At 40.8% G+C, this 27,652-nt stretch overlaps 1 protein-coding gene and 1 pseudogene across 4 annotated transcripts; one reads left to right on the top strand and one right to left on the bottom strand.

The window, feature by feature from the left end:
* The first annotated feature begins 230 nt into the window (after window positions 1-230).
* Window positions 231-4,752, top strand: LOC109896827 (dol-P-Man:Man(7)GlcNAc(2)-PP-Dol alpha-1,6-mannosyltransferase-like; annotated as a pseudogene).
* Window positions 4,753-5,021: 269 nt separating this feature from the next.
* LOC109896825 (zinc finger BED domain-containing protein 4-like) lies at window positions 5,022-20,188 on the bottom strand. 4 transcript variants are annotated; one of them, XM_031832034.1, is made up of 5 exons: window positions 19,737-20,188; window positions 18,502-18,615; window positions 17,880-17,965; window positions 17,561-17,668; window positions 5,022-10,297 (listed from the first exon to the last, which is right to left on the bottom strand). In XM_031832034.1, the coding sequence occupies exon 5, from the start codon at window positions 10,105-10,107 to the stop codon at window positions 6,286-6,288; it is 3,822 nt and encodes a 1,273-aa protein (XP_031687894.1). In that variant the 5' UTR covers window positions 10,108-10,297; window positions 17,561-17,668; window positions 17,880-17,965; window positions 18,502-18,615; window positions 19,737-20,188; the 3' UTR covers window positions 5,022-6,285. The 4 variants fall into 4 exon arrangements, with proteins under 4 accessions (XP_031687894.1, XP_020346799.2, XP_020346796.2 ...); XM_020491210.2 differs by having other exon boundaries at window positions 17,561-17,982; window positions 19,737-20,091; XM_020491207.2 differs by having other exon boundaries at window positions 17,561-17,965; window positions 19,737-20,091.
* Window positions 20,189-27,652: the final 7,464 nt, after the last annotated feature.

The raw sequence follows: 27,652 nt of genomic DNA, 5'->3' as shown, positions 1-27,652 counted from the left end.
TAACTGAGCCACGTGTGTGGGTTGTAGACTCTGTCTCATGCTACCACTAGAGTGAAAGCACCGCCAGCATTCAAAAGTTACCAAATCATCAGCCAGGAAGCATAGGAACTGAGAAGTGGTCTGTGGTCACCACCTGCAGAACCACTCCTTTATTGGGGGTGTCTTGCTAATTGCCTATAATTTCCACCTGTTGTCTATTCCATTTGCACAACAGCATGTGACATTTATTGTCAATCAGTGTTGCTTCCTAAGTGGACAGTTTGATTTCACAGAAGTGTGATTGACTTTGTGTTGTTTAAGTGTTCCCTTTATTTTTTTGAGCAGTGTATGATATCCATATACAGCAGTGCAATGGAGCAGACCTGGGTCCAATAGATTTTTCACTTTTGGGACTACTCAATTGTTTCCATAGTGCCACAGTAGTTCCACAAACTAAATCAAGTACGTCTTGATATGTAAATGACAGGTCTTTCACAAATCAGCCCAATTATTCAAATGTATTGATGTGTACCTTTTTGCTGTCCAGTGCGAGGTTGCCTGGGAGTGTGTGTAACTTTATCTCTATGGCGCATGCAGAGGGAGGTTCGGAGGCAGTTTGGGTCAACAGTTGCGGGACTGTTCTGTCTCACCTGCGCCTCACAGTTCCATCTCATGTTCTACAGCACGAGACCCCTCCCCAATGTATTTGCACTGCCAATAGGTAAGAGACACTGATATATTGTAGACATGATTGTAGTATAAAATATCTTGGATGAAAACTAATATACATAAGTTGTACTGAAAAATGTGTATCAAAGTACTGTTGGAGACAAGCCTCATGTAGGATTAAAATCTATAATAAAAATGTCCACCAATGTGTTAAAAGTACTACAGGAAATAATATATATTTTTATAATGTCCATAATATCTGCAGTAATAGTGGATAGTGTTTCACAGTATTACTTACCCGCAGTGATGTGATTGGCTGTGATATTCAACTATTGATTTCTCCTGCCATAGTGGCACCCGTTGTCAAAATGGGAAAGCTGTTATGTAGTGGATATCGGATCAAGTGGCCAGTGTAAAAATCGCTCTGCCATTTCCTGGTGGCTACAATTCTACACTGTTGGCTCAATTTCTGTGAGAAAAGAAGCACTGAATATTGTAGGGAATCATTGTGCCAAAATCAATGTTTGGGGTCACTTGATCTGAATTACAGTGTAGACATTGTTAATGTTGTAAATGACTATTGTAGCTGGAAATGGCAGATTTTTAATGGAATATCTACATAGGCGTACAGAGGCCCATTATCAGCAACCGTCACTCCTGTGTTTGGGGGTAAAAGCTGTTTAGAAGCCTCTTGGACCAAGACTTGGCGCTCCGGTACCGCTTACCGTGCTGTAGCAGAGATAAGTCTATGACTAGGGTGGCTGGAGTCTTTCACAATTTTCAGGGCCTTCCTCGGACACCGCCTGGTATAGAGGTCCGGAATGGCAGGAAGCTTGACCCCAATGATGTACTGGGCTGTACGGACTACCCTCTGTAAGTGCCTTGCGGTCGGAGGCCGAGCAGTTGTTCCCCCTTTGCTGCTACACCAGCCTCCACTCTTCTGGGAAGACTTTCCACTAGATGTTGGTACATTGCTGCGGGGACTTGCTTCCATTCAGCCACAAGCGCATTAGTGAGGTAGGGCACTGATGTTGGGCGATTAGGCCTGGCTCGCAGTTGGTGTTCCAATTCATTCCAAATTGTTTGATGGGGTTGAGGTCAGGGCTCTATGCCGGCCAGTCAAGTTATTCTCTGTGCAGGCCAGTCAAGTTCTTACACACCGATCTCACAAACCATTTCTGTATGGACCTCGCTTTGTGCACAGGGGTATTGTCATGCTGAAACAGGAAAGGGCCTTCCCCAAACTGTTGCCACAAAGTTGGAAGCACAGAATCGTCTAGAATGTCCTTGTAGTGTTAATATTTCCCTTCACTGGAACTAAGGGGCCTAGCCAGAACCATGGAGAACAGCCCCAGACCATTATTCCTACTCCACCAAACTTTACAGTTGGCACTATGCATTGGGGCAGGTAGCGTTCTCCTGGCATCTGCCAAACCCAGATTAGTCCGTCGGACTGCCAGATGGTGAAGTGTGATTCATCACTCCAGAGAACGCGGTAAGCTTTACACCACTCCAGCTGACCCTTGGCATTGTACGTAGTGATCTTAGGCTTGTGTGTGGCTGCTCAGCCATGGAAACCCATTTCATGAAGCTCCCGAAAAAATAGTTATTGTGCAGACGTTGCCTCCAGAGCCAGTTGGGAACTTGGTAGTGAGGACAGACGATTTTTACGTGCTTCAGCACGGTCTCGTTCTGTGAGGTTGTGTGTCCTACCACTTTGCGGCTAAGCTGTTTGTTGTTCCTAGATGTTTCCACTTCACAATAACAGCATTTACAGTTGACCGGGGTAGCATGGCAGAAATTTGATGAACTGACTTGTTGGAAAGGTGGCATGTTATGACGGTACCACGTTGAAATCGGTGAGCTCTTCAGTAAGGGATATTCTACTGCCAATATTTGTCTATGGAGATTGCATGGCTGTGCTCAATTGTATACCTGTCAGCAACGTGTGTGTGTCCACATACTTTTGTATATATAGTGTATTTTAGGAGTTTTTTCTTCCAGCAGTTTCTCTGATGGTAATCTTGTGCAGTTAAAGGTCTGTTATGTTTTCTCCCTAGTCCTGTTGGCTTTCACTGCATGGATGGGGCAGAGGAACGGGTCTTTCCTCTGTCTCTCTACTCTCGTCATCATCGTATTTAGATCAGAACTGTCTCTCTACCTGGGTCTGATGCTGCTCATGTCATTACTGAGTAGAAGGCTAGGGATCCTTCAACTGCTCTACTATGCCATTCCTGCAGGTGCTCTGTCACTAGGTAAATCTGTTATCAGAAAGACTAATTCTGGTTCTGGATAACTACAGGGTGTGCAGGCTTTTTCTCCAGCCCAGCACTAACAGACCTGGCTAAGCTATAGTAGTTAGATGAGTCGTGTGTGCTGTAGCTTGCCTGGACCAAATATACATACCCTGTAGTTTTTCACGATTAGAAGTGTTATAAATGTATAAGCTCTTTTAGATTAACGTCTAATTTTGTCTCCTGTCTCTTTAAGCTTTGACTGTCGGCATTGACTCATTCTTCAGGAATAAGCTGATTTGGCCCGAGGGCCAGGTACTCTGGTACAACACCACCCTGAACAAGAGCTCCAACTGGGGAATATCCTTCACTTCACTCAATGCCTGTTATAAACCTTATAAACTCATAACAATGTTCAAAGTCAACTAATTAAATCATTCACCACAGCTTTAGACACCTGCTTCTCCTTGATTGATTCTGAGTTAGTATAAACGTTTGGGATAATATTATGAAATGGGTTCATTTTCCACTCATCACGGAGAGCCCACTTTTGACCTGAAAACAACTTGCTACCTTTCCTTGACTTTCTCCCTCAGTAAACTGCCCCCTTTCTGTAGTACTTCTACTCTGCTCTGCCCCGTGCTCTAGGCTGCGCAGTGCTGTTCGTCCCCTCAGGCCTGCTTGACAGACGGACACGCACCCTGCTGCTGCCTACTGTAGGATTTATCCTGCTCTACTCTTTCCTGCCCCATAAGGAGCTACGCTTTATCCTCTACACCTTCCCTGTGCTGAATATAGTGGCCGCACGGGGCTGCTCCTTCATGTAAGTAGAAAAAGGCTGTTATTGGCATGATTGTTGTCTGTTCAGGGAGGTCAATTTAGTATAATAATGTTGGAAAAACACAATTAGTGCTTATTTTTGGCCTTCAGGATGTTGGAGTCACAGTTCAATTGTCTTTCAGGGGACATGTTGTATGGACCTTAGTGTGGACAGAGAAAACACATTATAAAATTAATGTTGAAAACCTTCTAATTCTCCGTCCTACAGTCTGAACAACTACCACACATATTGGATGTATAAACTTGGCTCCTTAATCGTGGTTGGCCAGTTGGTGACAAATGCTGCATACTCCAGCATATCTCTGTACGTGTCCCATCACAACTACCCTGGAGGCCGGGGGGGTGCAGATACTGCATAAACTAGTACCATCTACATCAGGTAAGAGCAGTGATGTAGTAGAGAGTAAATGCACATCAAGGCTGTTTACACACCTTAATTTTGAGTGAGCGTTTAACCACCTTTTGCAGAAAATGTATTAAAAGGAGCATTAATTTACTCACTATCACTTGGTAAGAGGTTATACATTTTTTGTTATATCAGTTACCAAATCAGACAGTGAAGAAAATGTCATGGTTGCAAAAACACTGATTTAAAGGTTGTATGTAAATCCATTCCTTCTCCTCAATGTCCCTGTTCATATTGATGTATTTGCTGCCCAAAACTGGAGTGTCACATTTCTTAGAACTGAACAGAAACTGGAGGTTAGTTTGACTAGGTATTCTATTCTGGAATATAACTGTTTCCAACCTTCTAAAGGCATTCTAAGGATTCAGAGCTTTGTGTTCTATTGTCAGGTATGACAAGAGAGAAGACATTGGCCCTGGACACCCTGATATGAAGACATACTCCTATGTTCTGATGGAGGCCAATGCCACCCACATAGCACTACTCAAAGACTTCCACGTGCCTTTGGCCTTCATCCAAGGTTACAGCAACATGACATTGAATGCCTTTCGGTTTCCTTTCTTCAGTATAAACCTGGGAGACAAACTGGTGTTGCTAGAAAGAGTACCTGACCATCCCAGTTGAACTGAGGAAAGTGATGTAGTTTTTCAGGATTTAGTATTTTCTTATGACCAAATTGTAAATAACTACAACTAAATTGCAGTGTATTGAGTGTTCTGTTTTCAATCACTCTTTTGGGATATAAGTTGGTTGGAACCAGATATTGATAGGATCACCTGCTTTGTCATTTACATATTTAAAAAAAGAAAAGTCTGGCTAGGCCAGCTTAGATCTCCATTCACATGCAAAGTGTATACAGTCCTTTCGTTACTTCAAATGAAATTGATCCATATAATCCTCCAATTTTACTCCACCAAACCAGGTAACTGGTTTAATGTCTAACACTTCCTCCAAACAGTGGTCAGATAACCCAAGTTCAATAACTGCCATCCTTCAAAACAGTGCATTTAAAAAAAATCTGAAATAAGTTCAAAGAACTCATGCTAGTTCTCCATTTAATGTTTTCTATATGAACAAAACTGAAGAGGAAATGTTTGATTTACAAGGAAGTACTTGTGCCATTTGAGGCAATATTAAATGCTTTGAGACCACTTTTCAGAAAGGTTACATTTAAATGTTGCAAATAGACATTCCATGGTGACACTGTTCTCCCTACTAAACATGACATCACACTAAGTGAAATTGGTAGGTAGTGCCCCAACTTTTCTAGTAAGAACATATTTTCTGTTGCCAAACATTTGCTAGTGTCCCCTACCAAACATGGCAATTTCTGTACATAAAGCATGAAAAAAATAAATAAATAAAAAAACGGGAACAAAGGATTACATAAGAAACCTTTTATTTACAAATGGCCACAATTTGCATGGTTCCAGTCTGAATGCTTCCACATTTGAAATTAAGTTCAACAATCATTATAACAAATGTACAGTACATTTTACTTGACAACCCATAATTTAATCCCTTGAAAATGTAATTGTGCTAAAGACATATCAAACAAATTGCTTCTGAAAAAAATACAGCAATCTTGCATAATATTAAAATATTTCAGCAAGTTAAAAAAAAGCAACTTCTAAATTGACAGTACCATGAGCCACATTCATAATGAAATAAATAACAAACTTAACATCTTTCAGTCACAGCATTTATTTTTGGGCCATGTGTTCATTTAGAAAAAAAAACAGCATCTTGTTTCTAATATTTTAAGCCATTTAAATTGAAAGACTTGATTTACGCATCAAAGTATTTACAGCATTTTGACCTGAATTAGTTTTGGATAAGGCACAAGGAGAGAGAAGACAAAATTAAGACACAGGAACAAATGTTCACAACCCCTACCGCTAAATGCACCCCTCCCTCCCTGACACTTTCCACTGAGTCTCTGACTGATGCAAGTTCTAAAGTGTTGACAGTAGTACACAAAATGCAATTAAGAATAACTTAATTAACAATTCCAAATGCGCTCATGATTTGAAAATGAAGCTCAGTGTATTGTCTATTCTCCTTTTAGTTACCCCTGAATCTAAAAAGTTACCCCTGTCATTTCACAGTTCTATGAATTGGACCTTGCTAAGGAGCCTCATAAGCAATGGTTTTCAATCAGTGCTGATAATAAATTAAGGGTAGGTTGACCTTCAGAAAGAGAAGCCCCTCCATGTTTTCTAGTAATGGCATGGGCTGATTCAGAGCGCAGTTCACACTGGCTGTGCTGAACAGAATCTCTGCTGGGACAATGCTGGGAGGGCAGCCCACATAGCGGACAGCGACCTTGGCAAGGTCAGGCCACAGTAACTTCTTCAGGTTCCAGTAGTCCAGTGGATCACAGCTTTGATCAAGTATGTCCTCCTCCAAGTATTCCAGCACTGCCAGCTCTGATGATTTTGGCTTGTCCTCCTGTTTTATCTTGTGTCTGATGTCATCCATGAGCGCCCAGAGGTTGTCCTTGTTTGAGGGAGAACCGCTTGATGAAACTGGGACCTCTCCACCACATCCGTTGGATAGTGAAGGCTTTATCTCAATTGAGGTAGAAAGGGACACCTGAAGTTCACTGATGAGATCTTGTTTGCATTGCTCCGCCTCTTCCTCTGTGAACAAGGAAGTCTTGTACCGCGGGTCCAGCATTGTCGCCCAAGTGTACCTGGGGTCGTGTAGGGTCGACGACATCCTGCTCACCATCGCTTCCTTCAGAGACTTGAGCATGTTGTCGATGCCCATTGTCTCGTCAAAGAGCATGTCTATCTTCCGGTTGAGGATGTGGATCAGTGGTATGACTTGACCCAAAGTGGCAGTGCGATTGCTCATCTCCCTGCAGGCCACTTCGAAGGGCTTCAACGCATTGCATACCGACTGCATCACTTCCCACTGGTCGCAACTGATCATTTCCCTGAAGTTGCACTCTATTGACATCTCGTCGACCGCTTTCTTTTGTTCCACCAGACGTTCAAGCATGAAGAAGGATGTCCTCCATTTTGAGGGAACGTCCTGGATGAGGCAATTTTCAGGTAGCTGGTAAACCTTCTGCAATTCTGCCAACTTCTCCTTTGCTTTGTCTGAGCGATACACACGCTCGCAAATCTTCCGAGCGTTGCTTAGAAGGTTCTGGACCATCCTCTGACTCTTTATGGCTTCGTTCACAATTAGATCTATGGTGTGGCCAAAGCACTGCACGATGACATGGTTGTTGTCCTCCAGGACGTTTGCAATAGCATTGTTGTCGGTTACAGTGAATCCTTTCTTCAACCCTAAGGAGCTGATCCAGGTGTCCCAGAAGTATTCGAGCTGCTTCTGTATATTGAGCGTGTCATGGTCACAGTCGATCTGTGACACACTGAGGAGAGCGGAGCAGTGAAAGTCCTCGCCCTGAGGTCTAACACATGATTCGTATGAAACCCAGTGGGCAGTAAGAGTCAGAAATTCCCGAGTCTGGCTAGTGACCCAGATGCTTGTTGTAAAATGGACAATACCACTCTCAGCCTCTTTCAGGTGTGTGAGAACAACCTCCTTCACCCTCTCATACATGTCTGGTATGGCAGTGCTGGTGAAATACGAAGAGGAGGGTAGAGAATACTGGGGTTGAAGATACTCCAGTAATCGATTCAAACCAGTGTTCTCTACTAAGGCTGATGGCTGAAGATCCAGTGCAAGCATTTCGGCAACGAGTTTGGTGATTATTTTGGCAACCGGGTGGTATTCATCAAATCTTTCACAGTTTTCATCATACACAGAAGAAGTGTCCATGAGTTCGTGTTTAACGTGAATTTCAGCAGACGGCACATCACCTGAGATAGTACTGTTACTTTCAAGAACATTTCCATGAAATCTCTGCATGTGCCTGAATAAACAACTAGTTCCGAGGTTTGTCGTCTTTTTGCCCCGACTTATTGTGCGGCTACAGTGCAAACAAACCACCTTAGTGGGATCAGAAGGGGAAATAGAAAAATGATTCCACAACTTTGATGTCTTTTTACTGAACACAGAGTTATGTGGCTTTTTCTCTTTGGCAGGGCTGTTAGTCAGTTTGGCTGGAACAGCCTCAGCAGAGAGAGTAGCATAGGGATGAGGTGAGGAGTCCTTATCATTTGTGCTTTTTTGGTTTTTGAGAACATCAGGGTGCCTTCTCATTAGATGCCTCATCAAACAGCTGGTTCCGAAGTCTCCCCGTTTTCCCCGGCTGATGACACAGGGACAGTATCGGCAGAGGGCTTTAAGCTGATCCACTGGAGAGACGATGAAATGGTGCCACACTTCGGATTTCACACGTTTCATGATTTTTTTATTTTGTTGGAAAATTGAACTCGCCAGATCCTCTTTCAGGCCTGAGCCCTCTAGAGACAGATCACACATTGAGGGAGGTAAAGGAACATCCTCATCTCTAAGTCCAAAGCAGAGATTGAGGGAGGAATCCTGTTCTGATTGGTTTATTGTGTCATCAGACTCCTCCTTCACATCCATGCTTTCATCTTCATTATGGGGCATTTCGTCAGATATTGTTTCTGGGGAGGATGGAGCGAAAGGGGATTCTTTTTTAATCTCGACTACTGAGTCCTGATGCAGCTGAGAGCGAGACAATAGTGTTGTTGGGTTTGTATATGGTGGTGGGATGTTCGAGCCCTGTCCATTTTCTTCAATCACAATTCCTCTGTGGGCTCTCCACATATGGCGAATCAGACAGCTTGTGCCCAGGTCTTTTCCATTTTTACCCCTGCTAAATTCATTCATGCAGTGTATGCATACTGCTTTGGAACTGTCAGCAGGGGACAGGTAGAAATGCTTCCACACAGCTGATCTTCTACGAGAACTTGAGTTTTTGGGAGTTGCAGCGAGGCTCTCACACCCACCTCCATCCATCGCTTCTTCATGGTTGTTGTTGGAATGTGAGGATGAGACTGTGCCAGTGTCGTTTTTGGCACCCTTTTCAAGTTTTGGTAACACTTCTTTTTCTTTGGATGATATGTCAGAGCCCTCTGCTGAAGAGATGGACGGTGAAGAGTTTGTTCGTGAGGCAGGAGTAGTAATGCTAGCTGCCAGGCTTCCGTTATTTGATGAATTTGAGGGGGGTATTACAGATGAGGCAACTGAGGCAGTCAGAGTATTTGAGGAGAGGTCACCATCTTGTAAAAGCACAGTGGGGTGAGCCCTTCGTACGTGCCTCATTAAACAACTTGTACTTAGGTCCTTCTCGTTCTTACCTCGACTGAACTCTTTCATGCAGTACATACAGATTGCTTTGGTACTATCGCGTGGAGATATGCAGAAATGGTTCCAGGCAGGGGATTTCTTCCTGGGATTAGCATTAGTGGGACTTCTCATGGATGACAATAGGCTTTGAGTGACAGCATCCATCGCAACATCATAAAGAGTGCTTGTGTACCCACTAAGCATACTACTGTAATCATCTGTATTGTCATCTGTATCGTCTCTAACAAAGGGGCCTACAGAACTATCATATGATAACCTTTCATCCTCTTGGGTCCCCTTCATACTGTTTGGATCCTCTTCCTCATTATGTTCAGATGTGCCATTTTCTATCTTTACCGCAGTGTTTAGATTTAGGATTTTATTTGAAATGGCCGGAGAAGTAGGCCCAAGAGAGTCCTCTTTATCACATGCCTCATCTGCTTCATTGACAGACTCATTAATTGTTAATTGTCCATCAACCTGAGAAATAGATAAATTGTCTGGTTCCTCCTCGTGAATAGAAGCCACGGGTGAAGAGTCTTTTGCCAGTGTTTTAGACGGACAAAATGTTTTTGCGTCTGCAGTTTCATGGGGGGTGATGCTGTATGATTTAAACACGTAGCCATCTTGCCCCTCAATTTTTAGACATGTTCCTTTTGCCTCTCTTTTCTTGTTTTCTATGCCATTAGTTTCTGAGTCTACTACGTCTTCACTCTTAAGAGAGAGGTCTTCCTCTCCATCCATGTTAGCCGACCAAAGTTCTGGGGGAAAATCAAATTTTCTTATCGAATACAGCTTGCCAAAAGTTCATGAGTGTGGGAGCATTTCTCACGCCAAAGTTTCAGTCTTGTCCAGATCAGAAGGAGCAAGCTTGTAGTCCATTTTCTCTATTTACGAAAGTGTGAAGAGACGTTCCCACCTTTTCCAGTCGGCTCTGGAATGAGAGAGAAATTCAATAAAACATTTGATATTTCAGCAAATAGCAGATAAAAACAAGTTGACCGACTAGAAACTGTTTATAGTCAGGCTGCAATCCAAAGGTCCTCAAATTAAATGAGAACTTGTTCTCAACTTGCCTACCTGGTTAAATATAGGTAAAATAAATAAAAAAATTGCCCTAAAATGGGTGTTTGAGATTATATTAGCCATGCTTAGCGGGATGACAGTGTAGAGTTCTACCTGATAATTAATTACACTCACCTGGTGTCCCAGGTCTAAATCAGTCCCTGATTAGAGAGGAACAACTCAATAAAATGCAGTGTAACTGGCTTCGAGGTCCAGATTGATACTAGCCTACCATTGTTTAGGTGGTATCCCACCCAAAACATGTACATTCAATTGGTATCAATGTTGGTGCGCATTGCTTCCAGCAATGACTAACTTTGGGATCCTTTAAACCCAATTTTATTTATTTACCTTTATTTAACTAGGCAAGTCAGTTTTAAGAACAAATTCTTATTTTCAGTGACAAAATGTAAAGTCTAGCATTCATTGGTGACATTTGATCAAAATTCAAAGTAGGTATGTTAATAATTTAATGTAATTAAATGAGTTTAATTTCCCAATTTATGATAGAAAAATAGCCTAGAACAATACATTTATTGGTTATCAAATTAAAACGGTTTCATGGTTGCCACAGTAAATAAACCTTATTAGCAATCATGACTTTAATTTGCATAAAAAATAAAACTGCTTATTTACACAGGGATAGTGAGTTATTTAAGATCAACTAACCCAGAACAAGAGACGAATGGGGAATTAATCGTTATTCGTGCATGCAGCCAGCCAGCTACCAGCAAACCACAACAAATGTTGTTTCACCAAAACTGTAGCAACCAGACATAATCCGATTGGATCATAATTATGTCTGGAATCGAGACAAATCAACTAGAGTAGTATCATACTCCCTTTTCTAACTAGAACGTTATCCAACTGCTAACGAGCTAGTTAGCGTGACAGCTAACTAGTTAGCTTGACAGCTAACTAGCTACAGGAGCCTTATTTCCTGATACAGCGTTAGTTGGCAGGCTAGTACTTTTCCGGGTAGAGTTAGCTAACGAGCAACATCCAGGATTACGGTGTGACACATTGATTTGCTTTAAAATAGTAGCTATTTCACTCAACTCATAATTTGGAGCCAATTGAGGTAATGCTAACCCTAGCTAGCCAGCCAAGTTAATAGCAATGCCAGTATCTGAGGCTAGCTAGGTTAGCACACACACACAAACAATGTATAGGTTTCTAAAACAGAAATCGGAAACCATAACTTCACAAACGGACTATCCTTTCAACTACATATGAAGCAGCCTGTTTATTAACTGGCAACAGTATCCGATACAGTATTGAACCTGGTCGTGCCAGCTAGCTAGGCCACACTGGGCATAACCTGTCTGGTGAGACAGAACCAGATTCTTCCCTGGTATTAGAACAGAAGAACCACAGACCAACCGAATCAGCCCAGTACATTACGCACGACGTTATTTTAACAAAGAGACCCCCTAGAAATCACAGACCAAGATAGTATACATACCTTGAAATCTTAGTGTATAAATCACTGGCTTTCTGTTACTAAACAGTTAAATACGACACATTTGATTGATCCAGAGGGGGATTTACTTCGTTGCTTTGTCTCCTAGCAGTTCACATTCAGTTGAAGCAGGTCCACACAGCGTCGGACGGAAGAAACACGCTTTATGATGTCACTGGGTTGAAGGGTTTTCCAATATGGCGACAGGGACAATAAAAAAAAACTAAAATTCGTCGATAAAGCAACACTTCTTAATAGATCGATACGTGCATACTACTTCTTGACAGATGTTAGCATTATTGGCATTGTTTTGCATATGCCATCGCCAATACAGGGACAATAATCAATTTTACCAACGGTGTTTGTTTTTCTCCTGTTATTACTGCTCTTAAATTTTAACCTTACCAACGGGGTTTCTTGACCTGAAGTGTCTCTCCCAGGGGCACTGAAATCATCACGGGTGGGCATATGGTTTACAAAACAAAATTCGACACATTTATGAACATATTTGACTTGTCTTATTTCTTGAAGCACAGGCATAATACATTGTTATGAAAGGCTTGTTGTATAATAGTAATTGTTCACTAATCACTGCTGAGAACAATGAATGTGAAATGTAAATGCTACTATATGTGTAGTGAGTCTAAATTTAGACAGTCTGTCTCAACCAGCATGAAACGCACATTAAATGGGAATTTGAATGTTAATACAGACTGAATTTAGAACAAATTACTAGGCTGAATGTATTTAAATCCTCATGCATGCTTTGAGGCTTCACAGGACAGGGGGCAGATGGGGCCAAAGATGGTGTATAGTTTACTCTGGCCATTTGTGAACACATTTTAAAGGTTCCTGTCTGTGTAAGTGGGCTTTCCCTCTCTCGCGTGAGCATGCTTTCTCGCATGAGCTCATGTTTCCTCCATAATATCTGCCATGCTCACGCGGGAGGCAAAATCTGGTTCAAAGGTATTTTTGTTATTTTATTAGGATCTCAATTAGCTGTAGTGAAAGCAGCAGCTACTTTTCCTGGGGTCCACATGAAACATGACATATTACAGAAAATGTATAGACAAGAACTGCTCAAGGACAGAACAACATACTTAAAAACAGCACACACAGCCTACATATCAATACATACACACAAAATATCTAGGTAAAATAGGGAAGCGGCGTTGTGCTGTGAGGTGTTGCTTTAGCTGTTTTTTTAACCAGGTTTGCTGTTTGAGCAATATGAGATGGGAGTTCCATGCAATAATGGCTCTATATAATACTGTATGCTTTCTTGAATTTGTTCTGGATTTGGGGACTGTGAAAAACCCCTGGGGCAACTGGGAAAAATAGTTTTGAATGGTCATCAACTCGATATTCCAAGTAAGGAACTTGGGCCTCTTTGTAGAGCTCCAATTTTCCGACCAGAAGATCACTGACGTTATGATTTAACATAGTTCCCCCCCCAGAGTTCCCAGTTGTCTTGAAAGCACCATTAAGCAATGATTGATGTATTTAAAGGGCAGTGGCCATGCTGACAGCGATCCACAATCCGTTTTTCAACTATTTGTTCAGTACTGCACAGTCTGTTAAATTGAACGTTCCAGAATTAAAAAACTTACTGAAAACTGCCCTGTTATAGTGTCCCCTCAGTACTTACAACGCACACTTGAGGACTTGAGTGGCTCCATCTCTATGGTTAAAGGGGCAGCTGAACATTTTTGTCTCATCTGATATTTTGTCTGAAAGACAATTGAGCAAAATACCACATTACTTCTTATTAGTCATACACTCCTTGTTTTATAAACATTACTAAGCATACTCATCCATTTTGATTTGTTTTTTGGTGTAATTAACGGCTGGTAAAAAATCTGAGTGGCTGGTAGATTTTTAAAATTTACCTGCCACAGTGGCTGGTAGACAAAGTTAGTTGTATGCCCTGGTAGCAAGGACTGAGAAGTGAGAATGAGATAGTCAGGTGTCATACATACATTCACCGTCACTCACCAATGCAGGATAGGAAGGGTATGTCGTGAAAATTCAACACATGGGACACTAAAGTCAATCTTAAATTAATAATTCTTTATTAACAGCAAGCTGGAGGTCACCGTCAGACTTAGATGCATAAAGTACCGGTCTGAAGTCCTGTACGTCCTCTTATATACTGCTTACACAGACAAGTCATATTTGCATGATTTAGCTTATTCATTATTCATACTTAATTCATCATTACAACTCCTGGCCCTAGCTATAGTATAACCAGAGCCCAGAGTTTTCCTGAGGGGTATACTATTATGCACGCTATATAAACATTAATTCAAGCAATTCTATTCATGATTTACAGTCCAAATTGTATTATTTTTGTAATATCAAGCTTTCCAGTGAGTTGTTTAACCTGTGTGTTGATGCTGTCACTGTTAGAATGCCTCTTGAAGTGTTTCTCTATTTACAGTGAACCCCTCAGTTTGCTTGTAAGTTTATTTACGAAAGATCTCACCATGAACGCCTTAAAAGGTCTATATCATGCTTTCAAGTCGTGTACAAGTGACATTTACGTGTCACGTGTTAGTTTAAGTGTCTGTTTAATAATAAACTAAAGATCTCACCATGAACGCCTTACAAACATCTACATGATTTTGTAAAAAATATTTCCATTTGCCAGAGTAATGAAATGAATTTCATTTGTTGATTTAGCTAACATAGGCATATCACTTAAAAACAAAAATTATTAGAATAGTTAATTTGTAGCTAGCCACCATTACTGTGTAGATATGCCTATTTCTCAAATCAATACAGACACAAAGGCTTCTTTGTTGCAGGTAGCCCTATTCAGAAATAAAAGGTAGCCTAGGTCTCGAGTGGCACATTTAAAACCACTCGGAACTCAGCAATCTCTGAATTCTGACTTCATTGCGTTCAAGACAACTGGGAACTCGGGGGGGAGAAACACGAGCTCTGACTAGAAAAAAATAGTTTTGAACGGTGATGCAACTCGGTATTCCAAGTCAGAAACTCTGGCATCTTTCTCTGACCTGAAAATCACTGATGTCATGATTTGTCTCGTTTTTCCCCCAGAGTTCCAAGTTTACCACAAATGTACCGGTTCAACAGACACAATCACTGTGTCACGTCGTTTATAAGAATGATCCAACCAAGGCGCAGCGTACTTTGAGTTCCACATAATTTTAATTAATAAAGTGACACTTAAGCAAAGACGAAACAAATAAAGAATAAACTAACCGTGACGATAATGCAGTGCTAACAGGCAACTAAACATAAACAATATCCCATAACCCACAGTTGGAAAAATGCAACCTAAGTATGATCCCCAATTAGAGACAATTACCAGCTGGCTCTAATTGGGAATCATACACAAACCCCAACATAGAAAATCAAACCTAGAACCCCACATAGAAATAATAAACAAGACCCCAAACAAGACCCTACTCTACCATAGAAAATACATGTTTTCTAAGGTCAAGACGTGACACACTGTCACCATGCAATCCTTAGGCTATACATTTCTGTGGATATGTTTTATTTATTTTACCTTTATTTAACCAGGCAAGTCAGTTAAGAACACATTCTGATTTTCAATGACGGCCTGGGAACAGTGGGTTAACTGCCTGTTCAGGGGCAGAACGACAGATTTGTACCTTGACAGCTCGGGGGTTTGAACTCACAACCTTCCGGTTACTAGTCCAAAGTGATACAAAGTGATCATATCCACATCGATGGGACAGTAGTGGAGAGGGTAGTAAGTTAAGTTCCTCGGCGTACACATCACAGACAAACTGAATTGGTCCACCCACACAGACAGCATCGTGAAGAAGGCGCAGCAGTGCCTCTTCAACCTCAGGAGGCTGAAGAAATTTGACTTGTCACCAAAAGCACTCACAAACTTCAACAGATGCACAATCGAGAGCATCCTTTCAGGCTGTATCACCGCCTGGTACGGCAACTGCTCCGCCTACAACCGTAAGGCTCTCCAGAGGGTAGTGAGGTCTGCACAACGCATCACAGGGGGCAAACTACCTGCCCTCCAGGACACCTACACCACCCGATATCACAGGAAGGCCATAAAGATCATCAAGGACAAAAACCACCCGAGCCACTGCCTGTTCACCCCGCTACCATCCAGAAGGCGAGGTCAGTACAGGTGCATCAAAGCAGGGACCGAGAGACTGAAAAACAGCTTCTATCTCAAGGCAATCAGACTGTTAAACAGCCACCACTAACATTGAGTGGCTGCTGCCAACACACTGACTCAACTCCAGCCACTTTAATAATGGGAACTGATGGGAATTGATGTAAAATATATCACTAGTCACTTTAAACAATGCTACTTAATATAATGTTTACATAACCTACATTACTCATCTCATATGTATATACTGTACTCGATACCATCTACTGCATCTTGCCTATGCCGTCTGTACCATCACTCATTCATATATTTATGTACATATTCTTTATCCCTTTACACTTGTGTATAAGGTTGTAGTTTTGGAATTGTTAGGTTAGATTACTCGTTGGTTATTACTGCATTGTCGGAACTAGAAGCACAAGCATTTCGCTACACTCGCATTAACATCTGCTAACCATGTGTATGTGACAAATACATTTGATTTGATAAAGTGATCTAGGCTAAGCCTATCGAAGGTCTTGCTCAGCCTCAACATCACAGGAAAAGTTTGGTTGTTTAATTAAATGCTCCCTAATTTAGAATATTAGTGGTGCATACAGCGAAAGACCAAAAGACCAAAAAGATAGAAATCGGGATGGGTCTATTCATAGACCAAACAGTTTAACGGGTACACCTTTTATTCAGGGGAATCGCATTGAATCAGGCTATTCATTTCAGTGCAGTTGCTTTATTACCCATAACTTTAACTGAAACAGAACCAAAAACATCCCAGCCTGTTTTGATCGCAGCTCATCATGAAGCCTGAACATTTCAGCAGTATGTCATTGATTTAGCTAACAATCGCCTACAGATTTGACACAAAGGAAGACGAGGATCCTTTGACTTTCCCCCATTTTGTTTGTTCCCAAATCGGCTAAATGTAGTCCTATTAATGAGCTTTTGATGTTGTCCTATTCATTTGCATAGGCTAACCATAGTAAATATAATTGATTGCAATCTTCTGTTTGTTATGAATAAACAGGCATCGGGGTAAAAAATATATAATAATTTGTTTCGATGCTCTCCCACATACATTAATGTTACTTACCTTAAAGATAACAAAGTCAGCTAATTTCCACTTCATTCATATGTAAATACATTTGATTCATACATTGGCTTGTCTGGCTGGCATGTTTTCACTTAAACTGGCCTTCCCTTATCTACACTGAAATAATATTATATCAGTAGTCTGCTATTATGATTTTTAAAAATATATAGCATTATTACACCATTGTGGTTTAATATATATCTATTGTAGGTCCGATGATACAACCATGATTAATGTTGCACTAACAAATACCGTCAAGGGATATGTTAAAATTTACAATAATGAATACCTTGTGAAACAGCTGTGAAAACCTATCAGACAATATTTAAGATTTAAATATATAAACATTAGAAATAAATGAAATTATATTTCATATTATTACTAATACATATTTTACATAGCTCTTGGAGGGCCAGAAAATAAATTAACAAAGGACAATATTTTTTACCTGGTCAAAAACCTCCACATGCTTCTCAGCCCATGCCTGAAGGTGGTCCTCGAAGACGTTCTGATCTGGTTTGACAACTTTCACCACATCAGGTGGAGTTTCAGTGATCTCAAAGTACGTTATACAAAAATAGAAACAGACAAACAACACGAAGCCAATCACATATTTTAATACTCCACTCTATGCAATAATTGGATATACAATTGAATTGTTTACCTCAGTAAACAGCTATGGCTCCCGTCCGTCCGTACAGCAGGCGATAGATAGGGTGAGTACTCTGGAGGCCCTGGACGCTGCTGTTGTGTGCAAAGAGAATTACCTTCAGGTTGTCCTCCCACCATTCCTTCCCGTCAAGGGACTTGCCCATGGCAGTCTTGAGGGTCTGGTTAGTCCGTTCATCCAAACCTGGAGTCACAATACATCTACACATGCACATTATGTACATCACTATCAGTGTCAATTTCGAAAAAATATATAAATTACTGGAAGCCTATGCGAAACAATGCTACAGCCATGACATTATTAACCACGAACATGTAAGCTAACATTGACAGAATGATTGCCTAGAGCTAGCTAGCGCTTAGCCAAGCAACATTTGGTTAACATCAAGCTAGCGAAATGTTAAACGCTATTTTCATACAAATATTAATACTTTAACACATTTTATCGTGACGTCACATATTTACATATATTACCTGAACTATACTGAGCATTTGTTCATAGAAAATAAAACAAATAGGATCTAAAATATTGAAAAAAAGTACAGAAAGTTTGGACGTACAGAAACCTCCATTAGTTCAAATGAAAATTCCAACCAGTTTTTCCACTCGGTTAATACTCCCTTCAATTGCCTTCAAACATCACCAAACTCATGGACTATGTAGTTAACCATGTTACCTGAATATTTTGAGAGTCAACATGACATTTTGCATATTACATACCTGAATGTAAAATGACGAGATGGAGAAGTAGTTTTCAGTAGTAGGCATTCTCCAAGATTAAAGGAAAAACCATCAAGATCTCACCAACGCTCCCCATTGATGTCACAGCTCCACCTAGCGGCAGTATCATATACTTTACTTTAAATGCAAATACCTGGGAGGCCATCAAAATGATACAAGGGATGGCTTCATAAAATAGCAAACAAAATAAAACATCAAAAATATGACCCATACATATTTATGTGTGTCACATATACACATGGCATATGCTTGGGTACTACCTTGACATCTCTGATCTGCTTGCCACAATAAATGAATGCTAGAACATTGGTAGCCAGGATTAGCTATTTGTATCTAGTCTCTTAAAAATGGCATAACAGTGCAAGTTAGACACATTATCTTTGTTTGCATGTGAGCACCTGCTTTTTTTTGTCTGTCCTGTCAATGTTGAGTGATCACACATGCTTCAGCACGCATAGAAGGTTACTTGCCTGCTTGCAAATGTGTGCTAAAAGTAGAGATGTTTCATAGTATTTCTGATGGTCTTAACTCCCCACCACCAATTCAATGTTTTTTAAAAACCACGGAAACACCACTGCAATATAGGCCTACACTCAGAAAAAAATAGTGCTATCTACAACCTAAAAGGATTCTTCCGCTGTCTTCATAGGAGAACACTTTTTGGTTCCGGGTAGAACACATTCTGTGCCTAAGTAGAACCCTTTTGGACCATCTCATTCCACAGAGGGTTCTACAAGGAACCAAAAATACTTCTACCTGGAACGAAAAGGGTTCTCTTTTGGTGACAGCCAAGAACCCTGTTGGAACCCCATTTTCAAAGAGTGTACTCAACTTGTTCAACCTGTTAAGTTTACACCATTTCATTCGGTACTCAAACATCTGCCTAGTATTCAAGATAACACGCAAAATAGCACCACCACCTTTGAAGGTTTTCATCAACCTATGCTAAGACTTTAATAGCAGTGTTCCAAGAACCTCCACCAGGGGTGACTGTAGTATCCTCAAACGGACAAAAAGGAAACACAAGAGGGCACCCCACACTCATTTTAGATCCCAATGTGTCATTATTTTCATACTGTATGCTTTTATTCTCATCACTATCTCCTTTGCTGTCTTCCATTTACGGCATTTCAACATTGACACAGAGGAGCACATCACACACTCCATACACACACACACACACACTACTGTAGCATCTTGTTTACATTTCTCACATTTTAGGCATCCAAATGAGACCTTGGATGAATCATGTTGCAATGAGATGGCCACAGTCCTTTTCAGTTTGGTGACAAATGAGTTGAATAGGAGAAGAGGATGTGGTTGCTTGTGGAGGGACAGCAGTGGGGGTGGTGGGTAGAACAGCTGCAGTGACGCTGAATGGTTGCTCTGGCTCATTACTTCTTGACTAAAATAAATATATATTTTGAAGTTAGTTCAACATTGCCATAGTTCAACAGCTGAAAAGCCTTCATTAACATACTCCCAGAGAGTATGCACACGAAGTAGCCTACCCATCCCCATTTACAATTTAATTAATCCATTAAATAAATTATACTCTAGCACATTCAATGACATTATTGTAGACAATAGGCTACTCCTATATCTTATAAAACACCAGAATCATTGAAGGAAGTAGCACCCATCCACATTTACAATTTAATTTGTGAATTAGATAAATAATACTAGCACATACAGTGCATTCGAAAATAATTCAGACCCCTTGACTTTTTACACATTTCGTTATGTTACAGCCTTATTCTGAAATTGATTAGATTGTTTTCCCCCCTCATCAATCTACATAAAATACCCCATACTGACAAAGCGAAAAACAGTTTTTTAGAAATGTATGCAAATGTGTAATAATAAAAAAATGAAATATCACATTTACATAAGTATTCAGACCCTTTTCTCAGTACTTTATTGAAGCACCTTTGGCAGCGATTACAGCCTCGAGTCTTCTTGAGTATGACGCTACAAGCTTGTCACAGCTGTATTTGGGGAGTTTCTCCCATTATTCTCTGAAGATCCTCTCAAGTGCTGTCAGGTTGGTTGGGGAGTGTCGCTACACAGCTATTTTCAGGTCTCTCCAGAGATGTTAGATCGGGTTCAAGTCCAGGCTCTCTCTGGGCCAAATAAGGACATTCGTTGTCTTGGCTGTGTGCTTAGGGTCATTGTCCTGTTGGAATGCTAAACTACGCCACAGTCTGTGGTCCTGATGGCTCTGCAGCAGGTTTTCATCAAGGATCTCTCTATACATTGCCCCGTTCATCTTTCCCTCGATCCTGACTAGTCTCCCAGTCCCAGCCGCTGAAAAAAAACGCCCACAGTATGATGCTGCCGCTACCATGCTTCACCATAGGGATGGTGTCAGGTTTCCTCCAGACATGGTGCTTGGCATTCAGGCCAAAAAGTTCAATCTTGGTTTCATCAGACCAGAGAATCTTGTTTCTCATGGTCTGAGAATCTTTAAGTGCCTTTTGGCAAACTCCAAGCGGGCTGTCATGTGCCTTTTACTGAGGAGTGGCTTCCGTCTGGCCACTCTACGATAAAGGCCTGATTGGTGGAGTGCTGCAGAGATGGTTGTCCTTCTGGAAAGTTCTCCAATTTCGACATAGGAACTCTGGAGCTTCATCAGAGTGACCATTGGGTCCTTGGTACCCTCCCTGACCAAGGCCCTTCTCCCCCTATTTGTCAGTTTGACCGGGTGGCCAGCTCTAGGACAACTTCTTCCATTTAAGAATGATGGAGGAAACTGTGTTCTTGGGACCTTCATTGCGACATCAAAAAAATTGGTACCCTCACCGAGATCTGTGCTTCGACACAATCCTGTCTCGAATCTCTGCGGACAATTCCTTCGACCTCATGTCTTAGTTTTTGCTCTGACATGCACTGTCTCCTGTGGGACCTTATATAAACAGGTGTGTGTATTTCCAAATCATGTCCAATCAATTGAATTTACCACAGGCGGACTCCAATCAAGTTGTAGAAACATCTTAAGGATGATTAATGGAAACAGGATGTATCGGAGCTCAATTTCGAGTCTCATAGCAAAGGGTCTGAATGCTTATGTAAATAAGATATTTGTTTTTATTTTTAATAAATGTGCACACATTTCAAAAATTTGTTTTCGCTTTGTCATTATGGGGTATTGTATGTAGATTGATGGTAAAAAGTATTTAATACATTTTAGAATATGTCTGTGATGTAACTAAATGTGGAAAAAGTCAAGGTGTCTGAATACTTTCCCATATGCCTCCCCCATTCAATTCAGTTTGAGTGTGAATGTGTAGGCCTAGTGACAGTGGAAAAATAAACCCACATAGCTTCAGCACACAATGAAATGTAGGGGTAGTGTATTACAATGTAACATATGTATGTATCTTATAGCACCCCGTGTGTCACGATCGTCATATGGAATGGACCAAGGCGCAGCGTGGTATGCGTACATTCTCTTTTAATAAATGAAACCCGAACAAAAACAACAAAATCAACGACCGAAACGTGAAGCTAAACAAATTGTTCTGACAGGCAACTAAACATAGACAAGATCCCACGAAACACAAAGGGGAAATGGCTGCCTAAATATGATCCCCAATCAGAGACAACGATAAACAGCTGTCTCTGATTGGGAACCATATCAGGCCAACATAGAAATAAATATTAACCTAGATGACCCACCCAAGTCATCATCACGCCCCAACCAACAGAGAAAAAACAGCTTACTATCAAGCGTGACAGCGTGTATATTTTCATTTAAAATTGATTTAATCCATTAAATAAATAATACTAGCACATCAAATTACATTATTATTGTACACTAGCCTACTCCCCTATCAACACAGGAAATAATATTTTCTACATGTTTTGGAGAATACGTTATCAACTCATTATCAACTAAATTTAATTATTTTCAAATAAACCAAATTTTCCTTAACACAGATAATCATTTCCTAACAATATCACAACTTAAATATAGTCTACTTATTCCTCAATAGAATTAAGGACATCTCTGTAATTATTTTCATCTTCTCTAACAGGTTGACTACACCACTCACGTCGTGTGCATGAGCGTTGCAAAATAAATGTAGAAATCTATATTATTCAATTATTGCACCCACACTGCTCGCGAGTGTCTGCGTTGCCAAGGGCTAAAATAGAAGTCAGTTCTCTTTCTGACGCAGATCGTGCTGCAAGTCCTGCCTCTCCCATCTCCTCATTGGTCTATAGAAGCAGATACCCACATACCATCATCTCCTCATTGGTTTATAGAAGCAGGTACCCACGTGCCATCTCCTCATTGGTTATACCCACGTGGGTGACTGAAAGACGAATGAGGTTGGTGGCGGTAATACACCTAATTTATGAAAGTTGCCGATCGCAATATAAAGTCAAGAGAAGATAAAGCCTGGAAGGAGGAGAGATGACTAGAAATGATTCGGTTGACCATTTTATGTGTGGTTTAATTGGTGGCGTAGAGGACCTTGTGCATTTCAGGCAAAATAACAACTCAATGTTTATATCCCAAGACAAATTAGCTAGCAACAGCAAGCTAGCTAAATAGGACAAATTAGCTAGCAAGTGCAAGCTAGCAAGCTAAATTGCCATACATGTTTAATGCTTTTCGACCTGTCCTCAAATTAATATAATTGGTTCAGAGTTTATTTTGATATTTTAACCTGAATGTCGTGATCGTGTTTGGTGTGGGGGGACAAAATACATTAATGCATGATGGCGCACGATGGTGCACGTGCGCAGATGGTTTGGGTTCCGAGTAAAGAAACTATCTGGGAAAGTCACTCGCAAAAATCGCATTTGCAACTTGTAAAAAAACAAACGTCTGTGTCGCCGCGGAGCTAAATGTCTGTGTCGCCGCCAAGCTCTCAAATACTGTGCCCGTCTCTCACTCTTTGAACGAACACTGTTATTCTTATTCCTTGGGATGTCCGTACCCTGAACCCTAAACTATAACCCTTACCTAACACTAAACGTAACCCTTACCATAATCATTTTACATTGAGGTAGGGATATCCCAAGGATCCCAAAAAGCACAGTTATTAGGCAAGGTTAAATTTAGTTCCTCAGTTAGATGGTTAAACAATTTTTGTACTCTGAAGTCCTTGGGTAGGTGGACGGAGTCTGGAAGGGCATCTGGAAATCTTTGGGTTGTCCGAGAATGTATATAGCACGGCTTTTGATGATCCTTGGTTGGGGTCTGAACAGATTATTTGTTTGCGATTGCAAACATAATAAATGGTGGTCCAGGATTATGAGGAAAAACATTAAGATCCACAATATTTATTCCACGGGACAAAACTATATCCAGAGTATGACTGTGATAGTGAGCAGGTCCGGAGACATGTTGGACAAAACCCACTGAGTCGATGATGGCTCCGAAAGCCTTTTGGAGTGGGCCTGTGGACTTTTCCATGTGAATATATATTTTTTACAATATATTATCTGCCATGACTACAAGGTCCGATAGGATCTCAGTGACGAACGCTGTGTACGGCTCAGGAGCCCTGTAAACAGTAGGCTGCATAGATATTTGTCAAAATACAAAAACTCAGTCTTTTTGGGGGGGAAATTAAATTTGGTTTCGTAAATGTTAGCAACATCGCCGCCTTTGCGGGATGCACATGGGATATGGTCACTAGTGTAACCAGGAGGAGAGGCCTCATTTAACACAGTAAATTCATCAGGCTTAAGCCATGTTTCAGTCAGGCCAATCACATCAAGATTATAATCAGTGATTAGTTTATTGACTATAACTGCCTTGGAAGTGAGGGATCTAACATTAAGTAGCCCCATTTTGAGATAATGACAGGAATGGAGGTCTTTATTCCAGTGAGATTGCTAAAGCGAATACCGCTATGTTTAGTTTTGCCCAACCTAGATTGAGGCACAGACAAGGTCTCAATGGGGATAGCTGAGCAGACTACACTGACTGTGCTAGTGGCAGACTCCACTAAACTGGCAGGCTGGCTAACAGCCTGCTGCCTGGCCTGCACCCTATCTCATTGTGGAGCTAGGGGAGTTAGAGCCCTGTCTATGTTCGTAGATAAGATGAGAGCACCCCTCCAGCTAGGATGGAGTCCGTCACTCCTCAACAGCTTGGTCCTGTTTGTGGGTGAGTCCCAGAAAGAGGGCCAATTATCAACAAATTCTATCTTTGAAAAAAAAAAACGACCAGCGATTGAGTTGTGAGACTGCTGTAGAGCTCATCACTACCCCTAACTGGGAGGGGGCCAGAGACAATTAATCAATGCTGACACATCTTTCTAGCTGATTTACACGCTAAAGCTATTTTGCGCTTGGTGACGACCTTTGACTGTTTCATCCTGACATCATTGGTGTGACTGTTTCATCCTGACATCATTGGTGTGACTGTTTCATCCTGACATCATTGGTGTGACTGTTTCATCCTGACATCATTGGTGCTGACGTGGAGATCAATATCCCTATACCCTCTACACTCTTCGGTTTTAGCCTTAGCCAGCACCATCTTCAGATTAGCTTTAACGTCAGTAGTCCTGCCCCTGGTAAACAGTGTTTGATCGCTGGATGCTTATTTTTAAGTCTAATACTGCGGGTAATGGAGTTGCCAGTGACTAGGGTTTTTAATTTCTCAGAGCTAATGGTGGGAAGCTTCGGCGTCTCAGACCCCGTATGGGAAGAACCGGTTGAAAGGTTTCTGTCGGCTGAATGAGCGACGCAGGTTAAGCATTCCTACAGCATTATCTTCCAGAAGCCATGAGAAAATTGTCCGGCTGCGGGGAGTGTGCAAGGGCATTTATACTACTTTCTATACTTATTGGTGGCACAAACACGGTTTCATCCTTTCCTACACTTAAATGACCCTTGCCTAACAATTGCGTCTGAAGCTGGGCTTGCAGCATGGCTATCCTCACCATAAGGTGATCGTTCTCCTGTATATTATGAGTACAGCGACTGCAATTAGAAGGCATAATATTAATGTTACTACTTAGCTTCGGCTGGTGGAGGTCCTGTAGAACCATGTCCAGATAAAGCGTCCGCGGTGAAAAAGTGGAATGAAAAAAGTTGAGCGAGGGAAATGTTTTAAATATAAACGGTAATTAATAAAAAAACGTAAAGTTGGTAGGTAGCAAAGTAACGTTAGCAACAAACCGCACAGCATCAAATAAACAAGTCCACAAGTTGTGACCGGAAAATGTGAGTTATATGTTCAATGGTAGGCGACAGCACCACGGTGGTACTGTTGCCTAGGTTTATTGACACGCAGGCGTCACGGCGTTGGGATCATTTCATGTCAGTCAGATGTTCAATGATAACCGACAGCCACACGGTGGTACCGTTGCCTTGGCAGAATGTAAAGGTCTTTATCACCCCCCATACGTGTGTTGAGAGAGCACTGCAGCATGCCTCCACAATTGGTTGAGTCCGTGAGTCAGAGGGGAGAGCTTTTTACAGGTTGTATTAACTTATCATTAAGAGCAAGTGGAAATTTGAAAATGAAGTTATGGAACTCATTAATGTGCTTCTGTTATGGGGAAAACTACTCAATGAAACTGACACTTAAATGTGGAAAATAGACATTTGCATCAGTTGGCCATCAAGTAGCCTATTTGTTAGGCTACCATTTGATATAATACATATGTTGACGTTGAAATGACTGTCATTGGAGTCATTGCAAATCAATCATTGCAAATCAATATGTGCCACTTGTGTAGCCTACCTGGAGCTGGCAAACGGATTTAATAAATAGCCTATAACTTCAGTGTATTGTTGTTGTAGCCTTGTGCTAATAGCCATGTTTAGTTAATTAAATTGGAAGTTATCAAAGCTTTGTGGCAATTGACGATCAGTTGTTTGAACTCATTAGATTGATGGTAACAGTCAGTCAGATTAGACTAAATAAACACTGGCTGTTCTTGACAAGCATATTCAGTTCATATACATATTATTTATATTTTATTCAGTGATTGAAATTACGACCCCATTCTCAGTAGCCTATTCCAGCAGGATATTGGGAAACACAAGCACTTCTTACCTCAAAATCACCAAACTATTCATGTTGAATAAATTAGTCTGTTAATTTGAACTAAGCAAGCTGCTAAATCGTTCAGTTTACATCTTGCCTACATTTTGCCTAGGCTACTGTTGACTATCTGAAAAAAATGTAGGCCTACAGGCTACCTGCATCTACACTATATACAGTGCATTCTGAAAATATTCAGACATCTTCCCTTTTTCCACATTTTGTTACGTTACAGCCTTATTCTAAAATCGATAAAAAAAATTAACAAAAATTCTCATCAATCTACACACAATACCTCATAATGACAAAGCAAAACTGGTTTAGACATTTTTGCTAATTTATTAAAAGTGAAAAACAGATACTTTATTTACATACAGTACCAGTCAAAAGTTAGGACACACCTACTCATTCAAGGGTTTTTCTTTATTTTTACTATTGTCTACATTGTCAAATAATTGTGAAGACATCACAACTACGAAATAGCCCATATGGAATCATATTGTAACCAAAACAAAGTGTTGAACAAATCAAAATATATTTTATATTTGAGATTATTCAAAGTAGCCACCCTTGGCCTTGATGACAGCTTTACACATGCTAGGCACTCTCTCAACCAGCTTCCTGAGGTAGTCTGTAAAGTGTGGTTCAACTACAGTTGATGTCGTAAGTTTACATACACCCAAGCCAAATATATTTAAACGCCGTTTTTCACAATTGCTGACATTTAATCATAGTAAAAATTCCCTGTCTTAGGTCAGTTAGGGAAACCACTTTATTTTAAGAATGTGAAGTGTCAGAATAATAGTAGAGAGAATGATTTATTTCAGTTTTTATTTCTTTAATCACATTCCCAGGCCGTCAATCAAATCAATCAAAGTTATTTATAAAGCCCTTCTTACATCAGCTGATGTCACAAAGTGCTGTACAGAAACCCAGCCTAAAACCCCAAATAGCAAGCAATGCGGGTGTAGAAGCACGGCTTTATGCCACCAGGGCCCACCGGTGTAAGTGATAAACTGCTTACTGACTGTACACTGTAACGTTACTGTATGATTATAGCAGGTTTACTAACGCATTAATTCTATTAGCTATGTTGACTTTACTTTCTTTAAT

Source organism: Oncorhynchus kisutch, linkage group LG9 (assembly GCF_002021735.2).
Source record: "Oncorhynchus kisutch isolate 150728-3 linkage group LG9, Okis_V2, whole genome shotgun sequence".
In the NCBI taxonomy this organism is placed as follows: Eukaryota; Metazoa; Chordata; class Actinopteri; order Salmoniformes; family Salmonidae; genus Oncorhynchus; species Oncorhynchus kisutch.
The sequence above is the reverse complement of the archived record's forward strand: the minus strand, read 5'-3'. Positions and strand labels throughout refer to the sequence as shown.

Coding starts and splice junctions, on each gene's coding strand:
- LOC109896825 (XM_031832034.1), bottom strand. CDS start 10,107: ATGGATGGAGAGGAAGACCTCTCTCTTAAGAGTGAAGACGTAGTAGAC.